This window comes from Mytilus trossulus, chromosome 11 (assembly GCF_036588685.1).
Source record: "Mytilus trossulus isolate FHL-02 chromosome 11, PNRI_Mtr1.1.1.hap1, whole genome shotgun sequence".
In the NCBI taxonomy this organism is placed as follows: Eukaryota; Metazoa; Mollusca; class Bivalvia; order Mytilida; family Mytilidae; genus Mytilus; species Mytilus trossulus.
Window position 1 is genome coordinate 29686359 of NC_086383.1, and position 12862 is coordinate 29699220.

Sequence of the window (12862 nt, forward strand, 5' to 3'; positions counted from 1 at the left end):
CGTGCCAATTTGATTGCAGCCTATCATCATTTTTACAAGAAAATTCCTTGCTGTATTGTCTGATGTCAATTACCTTCGTTTAATGCCCTTTGACCGAATTTTTTATCTCTCGTTTTAGTCAGATATTACTTCTGGGGGTATCCGGAGTGACGTCATTTCGTTATGTTTCAAAATATCAACTTCTCAAACACTAATAGTATCTACTTCTTAACTGCCATCTTGTCACAAAATGTATTGTCTTACAAAATATCTATTAAAAGTGAAATACCTTTTTGCAACACATGAACATGCTGTTTTCATCATTTAATTCAGATCATTCCCTTTTGTAAATTGGATGCACCCCTTCGTGGTTTTTCTATGTGTTGGTCTCTTATAAGTGAAAGGTCTCTATGAATAACGAACTCGTGAGTTTTGTAGACAAAGATAAAAATCCACTTTTTAAATGATTACAAGGGAGATGAACCATATTTTTATCAAATTAATGATTTCTTCAAGATTTTTTTAATAGTAGCCTACACGATGTAATTTTCTGAAATTTGAGACGGAAAAAAAAGGCGAGCAAAACCCAAATACCATTGTTCTCTACGAATCTATTCATGAAAGAAATGAGAGGCAAGCATGTGTACACTTTCAGCAATTTAATTATTTGATTTTGGCTTAAATTTTGATATCAATCTTTATATATGGAAATGTATCTTCATGTTCGAGTTTGGCTTTACTTTCGGTCCTTCTTTTATTTTGTTTTATCAAATCTGTCATGACTGTACTATCATGTGTTGATGTTGTGGACTTTCATATTATCCAGCCTTTGAACGTCTCTTAGACATCAAATGAAGGTATAAACCTGTGGTATAAAACAATTTTTACTTTTATTTTCATCATCCGATAAATATCAGAAAATAAGATTATAGGTTATTTGATTAGTTAAAAATCTAGGATTGAAATTTTGATTATTTGATTATCTTGTTGAAAAAATTATTAATGACAGTGTGATTAAAATGGCAAAACATTTGTTATTATGTGATTACTTTGCCCTCCTCATGAGGGGCCTCATATTATCCTTATTCAACCAATTTCATACCAATCGACATTTGACTTTAAAAATATTGTAATCTATGAAAAACATTACTATTAATAGAACGTATATTGCATGTGTTAGACATCTAGTTAAATGCAGTTTGGGTTCAAATTCAGTGTCTCGTCATCAGATAATGTTACGTTATATTTCAATTAAAAATATAATAGTGCACATATACTACATGTACATGCACCAAGTGTTATACATCGTGCACGTGACCTGTACACAAAAGTGTATTGAGAATGTTTGAACAAGTAAAAGGTTATCATAGTAAAATGTTATCTTGAATGATTAAGTAAATTTCTTCAAGAAGACACAGATAAATACATTTAACGACGAAGTGCCATCCGAAGCTTAAGGACAATTACAAAAACTCTGATAGGTAATATTATGACTTTATCTATTTTTATCACAATTTGACCAATGTCTTTTGAAAGTAAAATGAATGCGATTTAATAAATGTATTATATACCCCCTTAAACCGTCAGTCAAGTTAAGTGTACCTCATGATATAAGGGAATATTAGAAATAACGCACAAAGACAATATTACAATTTTTTTTCATTTAAATAGGATTTGTAAAGTATCCTATAAAAAAAGACATAACAAGGATGTGATTTGATTGTTGTATGATGTACACATAAGAACGTCAGATCAAAGTTCTTCATGTATGATTGATGCAAAATAAAGGTTTAAATAATCATGATAATTAATAACATGTATATAACCTTAAAGTTCATGAAGTTGTCTTTTATAGAATTTGATCGTTTGTAAGAATTTTTCATGTTCTATAAAGACTATACAGTTATTGCCAATTTTGTGTCCTTTAGTTTAATTGAATCATTTCATCTCTTTTTGGGGATAGATTTCCTCAGCAGTATCGTGTCTTCCATGCTCCTCAAATTCGTAAAATGTAAATGGCGGAGTATTCATGCCTAGAGAAAACAAAGCATTCACATCGTTTGCTCATTGTGCGATTATTGTAGTTTTATTTCTCATAATTGTTGATTTAAAAAAACACATTCAGAAACATTTGTGAACTACTATAGCCTCTCATTTTTGATCTTCCAGACCTTGCTTTTAAATGAAAATTAGATTCTGCTCTCGTGCTTTTACGATAACACAAAGTCTCACTTGAATGAGGTGTCAAAGTGACACATTTAAGAAAATAAAGGACGTTGCATGATATTTGTTTATGAATAACTACCTTTTTGGCAAACATTTTTGACATTTACATGTTACTAAATCTATAAATTTAACCATGAAAGAAGAGCATGTGTTAATTATTCTTCACTAGTTTATCAAATGGTTAGAATATTGACTTTTTCTTACATGTCAATCTGAAGTCATTTGTCTGGTTATTAAGTAATGATTTAAATGTCGTGAGAAATCTATGGAAATAAAATAAAAATCGTTGAATATTTTTTTTGCTTTTTGCTAAAATTGACTAAAATTAACCTTTTTAGAACATCATTGCTTTGAGTTTATATAACCTTGTTGCGGAAAATAGGTTCATTATAACAATGTTGGAAAATGATAAGCTTGATAGAAGAGATACAAGTTCATGCACAAATGATCATACTAGTTCTAGTGATGACAACAATGGTACAGATCTTCTTAACAAAGGGGCAAATAAAGACAGAGAGAAAACTTCTGTTACACAGGAAATTACTGAAAAGGATAGTGGCTGGGCTTGGATAATCGCTCTTGGTAAGTTATGCACTAAATTATCATTGATTTCGTTTTTAAATAGGTGATAATCATCTTTGTAAGTAAATAAAACATCACTACACATAGCATGACAATGTACATGTACATGCATTGGAAAATAAGTGGTTTTTTGGGGAAGAAAGTAGATGGAAACCAGATATTTCATTTCAGTTGTTAAATTTCAAATAATAAACATTGAAATTAATAAACGGTATACACATATTTATTTAACAATAAAATAAAATTGGCTTTAAGATTATTATCAAGTGTTCTCCTCACAAAACAATTCGTGAAAAACTTTCCTCTATTTCCGCTTTAAAAACTGTGATTTTTTTGTTGAAGCTTTCACTTTTATCCGAAATTTGCAAAATTGTCGAGACGTATTTACTTATGTGTTTCTTCCAATCATTTAATCATGTGCGGTCCAAATGTTTGTGTTACATTTTGATTCAGAGCTAATTATAATGAAATATAGGCGATCAATACAAGAGGGGATTTCAAATTCATATTAAATCATTGCGGAAAATGAAAACCCGACCAAACAAAATAACAAAGGTTGACAAATCACAAAACAAAAACTAAATACTAAGCGACACAAACTTCAAAAATCAAAAAACCGGTATTGTTCTCATGCACATCGGATGGGTAATATGATCATGAAATGAAGTGCAAAAATAGGGAAAACATTATACATTATACAAGTCATCATAAAAGTCACTCTTTGATGCAACAGTCATACAAGTGAGAGGTTTAGCTAGCTATAAAACCAGGTTCAATCCACCATTTTCTACATTAGAAAATGCCTGTACCAAGTCAGGAATATGACAGTTGTTACCCATTCGTTTGATGTGTTTGAACTTTTGATTTGCATTTTGATTTTTGATTTTCCTTTTTAAATTTTCCTCGGAGTTCAGTATTTTTGTGTTTTTACTTTTTACTAGTAGTATGTTAACATTAATTATGATGAATTTTCAGGACCATATATGTGTACCTTATGGCTGTATGTGAAGTAGATTAAACGCGCATCTGGAGTACAAAATTATAATCCTGGTACCTTGATAACTATTAATAGTACAGTCTGTTTTAACCAATGATACTAATGATATATAAGCGCTATCTTTGGTAGTATTTAAAAACTGTTAATACAATTTAACACTTAACTCGTGTAAAAAGTGACCGACCTATCGCCTGTACAAATAGCATACATGTGTCGATCAATAGACAACAGAAATTAATCGTTAAAAAAAGTGCTGTATTAACTTGAATTTCAAGAACTGGAACAGTGCGTATTTGTAGGAAGTTAGCATAGGTACCTGTCTTATAATTATATACGCCAAACGCGCGTTTCGTCTACAAAAGACTCATCAGTAACGCTCAGATCCAAACAAGTATAAAGTTGAAGAACATTGAGCAATGTTGAGGACCAATTCCAAAACGTTGTGCCAAATATTGATTAGGTAATCTATGCCTGAGATAAGAAAAATAGTATTTCGAATAATTCATACTTTTGAAAACAGTAAATGTAAAAAACAACCATATAATTGATATAAAAGTCCACAACTAAGGTACGAGATCATCAGTATTTTTTTGCAAAAGAAATCATGATCAGACTATAAATTCGTACAATGCGTGTATTTACAACGGAAAATGTGACATCATATTGCTTTCTTGTTAGCATGAAATACATAATATGAGAATAAAATTAAAAAAAATACTAAGTAAATATTAGGTGATGAAATGTCTAGGTCATACTGTTCAATTATTTACATGCACTTAATTTACATATTTTACTGAATACATTTTTATCAATTTAACTTTTCAGCAACGTCTCTGCATGTGTTTCTACTAGTGGGATTTGCTAAATCCTTTGGACTTTTTTTCGTACAGTTCATAGACGTCTATGGAACCAGTTCGTCTATGACGTCAGTTATTATTGCAGTACAAACGCTAGTGACTAGCATCTCATGTAAGAATAAAACACAGGTAACCAGTCAATTTTAAACTGAAAAGATCCATCTAATATATTTAACAGAAAAAATGCCAAGTTCATATGGCCATGCAATATTCTTTCAATTATAGGGAAAGAAAGGATACGGTGATATATATGACATCATTCCTGTCCTATTCCAAAAGAATGTAATAAAGGCAAACACTTATATCTAACCGAAAACAAAGCGCTTCTTTTGTTGAATTTCATCTCAAAATGATGCACATTTCTAACTTCATTATGAAGACGATACCGGTTTTGTCAATTTTTTTTTTAAATAAACACATTGCTTCCGAAAATAGAAATAACAGAAACTCCGTGGAAATTCAAGACGGAAACTCCTTTATCTAATAGCAAAATTAAAGCTCAAAAACACCAAACGAATGAAAAACAATTGTAATATTCCTGACTTGGTACATACATTTCCTCATGTTGAAAATAGGGGATTTTTATCTTGTGTTTAAGCTAGCAAAACCTCTCACTTATTTGGAAGTCGCATATACTTACATTAAATAATGTTGATTTTGTTAAAACAAAAATAATTTCTTGTAAAAATAATTTCCTACACTTTCGATAGAGCTAATCAAGTGTTGTTGTTTTTTTCCTTTGTTAAGGGTTCCATCTGTTTCGTGTTATCTAGAATCTGATTCTTAATTGTTTCGAATTCAACCTCTTAGTCATTTCGAGCGTTTTTGTAGTAATCTCTCGGAGGGAAATGTAAATTCACAAAAATATCTCACTCCGATTAAAATTCAAAACGGAAAGTCCGTGACCAAAAGGCAAAATAAAAAGATCAAATACATCAACTAAATAGTGGATAAAACCCGGATTTATAACTAGATAAACTTCTCAATTGTCGAAAGTGAGATGTGTTTGTTTAATATAAAAGAAAGAATAGATAGTATTTGCTAGTACATGTTTCAGTTGACCTATCGTTATGGAATTCGCTATCGTAATTGGTAAAAAAAAAAAAAAAAAGTGAACACAGTATTATTCATCCATTTGAAATTCAGTATGTACGTAACTATACCATGTAAAAACTACTGTGCTGAGTGTAAACAACATTTTATTATGAAAAAAATATATAATAATAACCACATTCACAATAAGGATCCAGAAACAAGCAACAATTGCTTAAATTAATCTGTTTCCTTGATGAATTAAATACATTATACACAAATAAATCAAAACTACATGCTAGGTTACATAATAAAATTATAGGTTTATTGTGTGAATCATTAATTTATAAACCTTTTAGTTTTGATAATGAACCTTTGTACCATGAGAAATAAACAAATGTTTTCTTCATTTGAAATTGTATTTGAACCATTTGATAGAAATTCGGTGTCCATTATTACCGTTGATTTAAGGCTTCCGAATGATATTATTAGTTCTTGTCTTATGTCCGAGGATAATGGGCAAATAATAAACAATGTGAGCTAGTTTCTACCTCAACACAGCGACATTTAGGGGCAGAAACTACGTTTCTTGGACACAAGTGACAGTTTAAAGAATTACTATTATAAGTCGAGCGTGAAGAATTTGGCCTTTACGACATCTAGCATAAAAGTATAAAGGGACGCGATCGTTCTGATTTATTTGTTTCTTAAATACAGAGAGAGATTCACAATTTCTAACACTTAACAGTATATTTTTCCATTATTTGATGGATAACGGAAGGTATTAATCTGAATCAAGTTTTGTACGTGATTTGACCTGTAATAGATTATTACTTTGTCTTGTACTGTGGTCCAGTCGACCACTTACATAGCCAGGCAATAGCTCTTGCAAATAATTTATAAATGTGGGTATTTCTTCGATTTGAAAGCTTCTCCCATTGGGTTTCTTTATATAACATCGACGTTCTTGTGAGCTTAGTCCCTCCTGTTACTAAACGAACGGTGTCCAACTTGATGTTTTCAAGTTTATTCATTAACGATTGATTTCCGGAATCCCAGATAACATCAGCATTTTCTATGATAGGTCTTATAAACTTTATACATATACATCTTTTTCAGGGTCATTCTATCTTAAGTGTGTTTTATTTTCGTAATGTATTAAGTCTTTTGTATGATTTCTGTACAATATAATCAATATGGACATTCCATGACCCATTATTAGAAAAAAAGACTCCTAAGTGCTTGTGCTTTTCAACTACATGTAGTTCTTCGTTATTCGTGTTAAAAGGTGAGTGATTATCAAATGTTGTATCAGTCGCATATGAAGTTGAAATATGACTTGTTATTGTCACATGAATGAAATCTAGCTCAAAGTTAAATAAGTATCGAGTGTGGGCATTAGTTCAAAGTGATTCAAAACCCACATCACGGTTGCAATTATCAATGTTTCTTACATTCAATCGCCACTTTATTGAGACGACAAACGGTGTTAAATAAAGTGATTCAAAACCCACATCACGGTTGCAATTATCAATGATTCTTACATTCAATCGCCACTTTATTGAGACGACAAACGGTGTTAAATTAAGATTGACAGAAATTTATTTATGTAAACAAATTTCTTCATGAATTCAAAACAAGTAACCAATCGACACAATACATGATGAAAACTCTATTCACAGCTAGACATGATCTTTTTATGTAAGCACAGTTGTTCGTGTGCATTCTTCTTGTAAATAATTAATTTATTAATGTTCTTGAATAATGCACAATGACGATAAAATAAATATAATAAAGGAGTAATTCAATATCTTTTTTCTATTTTCAGCTTTATTCGTGTTGAATATTGGAACTAAGATGTTTTCTGTTCGATCGATCATCATTATTGGTGCCATTTTATCATCCGCTGGATATATGTTAAATGCCTTTTCTCCAAACATTACATTCTTAGTATTTTCACATGGTATCATATACGGTAGGTGATAATTAAATTTATTTGAAAAAAGAATAGAAAGCCCAAGAAAATTAAAAACCAGAATGATGTGTTTGTGCATTTAGTTTTGCCATTTAATTAGAGTATTTCTGTTTTCAATTTTCCTCGGAGTTCAATATTTTTCTCTTTCACTTTTTGCTACTTTCTCATTGCATTAAGGGGTGAATAGTATACCATCATCTTGGATAGTACAATCACAGTACAAAATCGGTAAGTTTAGTTTAAACATATTTTATTTGATTAAATATGCAAAAGGGATGAAACACAAGTTAATCAAACTTATAGAGTCTTCTCCATAACAATTTATAACAAAAGAATATTTACAAAGCATGCATACAAACAATACATTATGTATATATTTAAAAAATATATTGGAACTGTGAAAAGATGCTGTTTGATGATGTGAATGGTTATACACAATATGCATGTATTTGCATTTTATAATGTGCTATATTACACAATTAGAAACCTCTTAAGACTCTTTAATAAATTATCATACATTCTTTAAAAATCTTTCATTTTCAACTTTAGTTAAAGACGTATTTCCGGAGGTTAAGATGTTCAAATTAAGTAAAGAGTTCTCTGGTAATCAATGTAGACTATTAAATAATTTGATTCTCATATTCGCATAATAAGGACAATAAAAAAAAGAGGTGACGTGAATTTTCACACTTAGGACCACAGCTACAAAACGTATCTGAATTAATGTAGACTCTGTTAAGATCATAATTCAAAAAAGGAACTGAGCACCGAAGTTGTGTCAAAATAATGTTGAGTTTACAAATACCCAACAAATTCGATACAGTTTTTTTACCAAATTTACAAAAGGAGTAGGTCCGGTAAGACACCTTTTTGGCCTCAAAATATAGCAGTTTTACAAAATTATTAAAATGTAAACTTTTAGTTATTCATTGGACAGTAGAATGCTTCTGCTACATAAATTTGGGCTGATATTGACAATACAATGCACATATACCGGGAACTAGCACCATTAAGTCATCCTAAATTACTAAAATCTTCATAATTCTAGCATTTTAGTAAAATTTTAGACGGTTTTCGTGTAAAACGAAAGTGGCCGCATTCGTGTTCATCCTTAATATTAAAATGTAAGTTGTATTTTATGATATTACATAACATATATAAAGGTTGAGGATGAACACGGATGCGGCCACTTTCATTTTTGACAAAAACCATCTGAAAAATGACATTTTTTGGCATATTTGGTAGATTTTTCATATTTCAGCTTCAATCGGTACGTTGTTTTTTATGACTAAATCAGTTAAAATCTTTTACATAATCTAATTGATTCAAATAAAATAAGCAATTAAGTGTATAAAAAGTAGTAAAAATCTTTCGTCAAATGAACTTGAAATTTGTGGCCAAAATCGGTCCTTACCGGACCTTCTCCTTTGGAGACCCATTAATGGTTAGACTGTTATTTATATAAAGAAAACTTGGTGATGTATTATATTATTAAAAATATTTAAACATGTAATTGAAATTAACATAACAAAAGACTTGATGTACGGTAACATTGAAACTGCTTAATTAATACAGGTAGCTTTTGTGAGAAATAAATAAAGATACAAAACATACTTTATTTAAAAAAATTCTATATGTGAGAGGTAAAGATATATAGATCGATAATGATTGCAGGTACATGTACATTTGTACAAGGATAGATAAAAAAATTAAAGGTTGATGTTAATAATTTATAGGGGGAGTTTTTTTTCTCATTTGCTTTTTCCCCGACAAATGAGACTGTAACAATTGGGGCCCCCTTAGTTGCTCCCTGGGCAACTGAGGGTTAATGTAACAGGCGATTGTTAATAAAATATGTTTTATATTTAAAAAAGAAAAAAAAATATTTAAACAAATATCCTTTCGTTTTGTTTTTTTGAATATTTTTTTTCAAATGACCCATTGAAGGGCAGATAACTCTTTTATTAAAACAAAATATACTGGAGTAATAGAAATTATCCCTAATTTTTACTTGTAGCAAAATAATAAAGCTCGGTAACACCATTTTTTATTTTTATTTTCTTAAAACATATAATAAAACCTATCTTCTCAAAATTCATTTCAAAACTCTATCTTGTATAATTTTTGTATGTACACAAATGTGTTTTTTCATAAACAATCTAACCAAATTTAGGCAATTTTCAACGACTCAAAGCTTGAAAAATATCACGGTGACCCAGAGCTCTGACGGTGACCCATACTTTTTATCATATTTTTTTGTTATATTATACGAAAATTCTGTATCAAAAAGTATATACTTATGATCAACATTAAATGCATTAAAATTTAAGTGTCATCTGGAATTTCCATTATTGTAAGTATAACGTTAATGAATTCCCTAATGAAGTTGTTAATGCGATATGTTAATAGAATAACCATTGTCTGAGCAGTTACTGTGTATATATGGCGTCGATTTCAATTATATGGAAACTGAAAGTCATAAGAATAATAAATTCAAACAAAACGCATTACGCATAACGAAATCCTTTATTACTTATTTGAACAGGATTAAAATCAAATTATTTCTTACAAATGTCATTTCGTTTTAGGCTTAAGTTGTGCTTTCGCAACAGGACCGATGTTTGTAGTCTTAAATGCGTCATTCGAAAAAAGGCTTGGTATAGCATACAGTATCGCAATGGTGGGTGGATGCATTGGTAGTTTTACCTTACCTATCTTAATTCAAACTTTATTGGATAAATATGGTCTTCAAGGTGCTTTATTAGTGTGTTCAGGGATGCATCTAAATAATATCGTTGCTGGTGCTTTAATACGGTCACCACGTACACCCAAAGTGAAAAGACGCACAGGTAAGGATGCAGTACTTCAAGAGATACTTGATCCTGAGCAAGATCTAAAATCAACATTTAACAGAGATTTAAGTGTTTCAGACAGCAATGTTAAGCGTCAGATTGACAATAGAAGTCAACCGATTCATTTTAAAATATATCACTCAGGAGCACCACGAACTCAATCTGAAAGTCATGATAATGGTGCTACGAAAAACGATGTACATGTGAACACATCTCTACAAGACTTCTTCAAAACACTCTCTAGAAGTGCAATAAACATTTACAACACAACAGATACAGCAGAAACGTTTTCTTCGATGCATAGTGTTGGTATCTTACGGCACAATAGTGAAGATGATGATGAATCTGTTAAGCATAAACGTTCATTTAAAGTGTCATGCCATGACTTGTTAGGTATAGATCTTCTGAAAAATCATAGTTTACAGGCAGCACTATTTGCAGCCTTTCTGGCGTTTTTCGGACTTGCATTTATAGTTGCATATATTCCAGCATTTGCGAACGACAATGGGATCACTCAGGATAGGTTAGCAATTTTATTAACCATCACTGGTGTGTGTGATCTGGTATCTCGTATCCTACTTGGAATATTGATAGACTCCAACAAAATAAAGAGAAAAAATATTTTATCATTTTCGTTATTTGTAACAGGAGTTGCAACGTTATTTAATCCATTTTACACAACTTTTCAAACGTTTGCCATATATTCTGTGATCTATGGACTTTTCGGGAGTTTATATTTCTCTTTGATGACAATGTTGATGAGGGAAGGTGTTGGTCCAGATAAGCTTCCAGCAGCATTATCCTTACAGATATTTATCCATGGCATTTCGTCAATTGTTTTCGCACCTTTACTAGGTGAGTATGGTTATAAATTAAGAAACAAAGTCGACTATGATAACATTGATGGCATGTCTAAAAGCAATGTCTCTGCTGTAATGATCGATGACAAAATACCTGAAAATGCGTCACCTAATATAAAAAAAAACATAATACCAAAAGTACATGTAAATCCAATGTCTTAACACAAGGAATCACAGCTTTGCATGAGGGAGATACATTTCCTTGATTTTAATAAAAAAAAAAAATGATTTAAAAATGTTTATTTAAATGCATAATGATGTGACAAACAATATCCACGCTGAGTTTCTTTCATATTAATCCCAATAGCATTATGAAACACATCATGACTTATCAAATGCATTTAGACTATTTGCTAGTAACTCTACGTACTGTAATAGTTAAAGTTTAATTAATATTGATTTGTTCTTCTTGCAGTGACTTTATCCAAATCATGTTAATCAATATATATATATTTGTTTAGGGGCCAGCTGAAGGACGCCTCCGGGTGCGGGAATTTCTCGTTACATTGAAGACCTATTGGTGACCTTCTGCTGTGGTTTTTTCTATGGTCGGGTTGTTGTCTCTTTGATGCATTCCTCATTTCCATTCATAATTTTAATTAATAATTTATTGTTTTAGGTTATATAAGGGACAAAACAGGATCGTATACAGTGTCCTTTTATGTAATGGGTTCAGCACTTCTGATAGCATCTATTGTAATATTTTGTGAACCGCTCGTTAAAAAACTCGAAGATCGCAGAGTTATGAAACTTCAACGAAAGTCAAATGATGATGAAGATGTGACAATTCATATGGTTAATAACTGATTATTGACATATTCAATTAAGACTGAATTAAGGCAGATATTGAAATCCGTGTTTGTCCAAATTGCATCCAGTAGATCAAATCAGTCCATTTGATTAATGGCAAAGATTTTGTTTAAAATCGTCCGCTAAACATTCAAAATTCAAATACGGTACCAATGCATACTAAATCCAATCAATATACCAACAGACGTCCAACAAATACATATTCAGATATGTTGATAAGAATCTACATGGATGTGCAACAAAGACAACAAATACATATTTTAAGCTGATACATAATGTCGGAGGAGGTTATACGTTTGTCAAGTTTTAGTTGATAAATGGGTTATGAATGAGTATATTTTGTTTTTATTAAAATTTAAAAAAAAAAACTCACATGGAATTTTAAAAATTCAGATACTTGTATAATATACCTTCACGTACGTTTTTTTTCGGCTAACAACTGATGTTTTACTGTCAATAGAAATACCACAGGTGCCATACTTGGAACAGGCACTTTCCGTAGCATCTAACCTTATCCTAGTGTATGGTCGGGTTGGTGTTACTAAAAAATATGTAACGTATACATAGTGTATTATAGTTCTGTTCGTCTTCATGCCGTTTTAAGATGTAACCTATGGTGATGTCAGTTTTCCTTCGACATGAGTTTGAATGTCGCCTTTCTTCTACTTGTTTAATCCTTTTCTCCTTAGCAA

The 12862-nt window shown here is 30.9% G+C and overlaps 1 protein-coding gene across 1 annotated transcript; it reads left to right on the forward strand.

Moving 5' to 3' along the window:
• Positions 1-1326: 1326 nt before the first annotated feature.
• LOC134689931 (monocarboxylate transporter 13-like) lies at positions 1327-12497 on the forward strand. The gene is made up of 6 exons (XM_063549898.1): positions 1327-1460; positions 2544-2787; positions 4610-4753; positions 7502-7648; positions 10237-11355; positions 11980-12497. The coding sequence occupies exons 2-6, from the start codon at positions 2601-2603 to the stop codon at positions 12165-12167; spliced, it is 1785 nt and encodes a 594-aa protein (XP_063405968.1). The 5' UTR covers positions 1327-1460; positions 2544-2600; the 3' UTR covers positions 12168-12497.
• Positions 12498-12862: the final 365 nt, after the last annotated feature.

What these genes read in the sequence shown, in the direction of transcription:
- LOC134689931 (XM_063549898.1), top strand. Translation starts at nt 2,601, where the DNA reads ATGTTGGAAAATGATAAGCTTGATAGAAGAGATACAAGTTCATGCACA. An exon ending in GGCTTGGATAATCGCTCTTG is followed by an intron (nt 2,788 to 4,609) that starts GTAAGTTATGCA and finishes TTAACTTTTCAG; the next exon opens with CAACGTCTCTGCATGTGTTT. An exon ending in TGTTTTCGCACCTTTACTAG is followed by an intron (nt 11,356 to 11,979) that starts GTGAGTATGGTT and finishes TTATTGTTTTAG; the next exon opens with GTTATATAAGGGACAAAACA.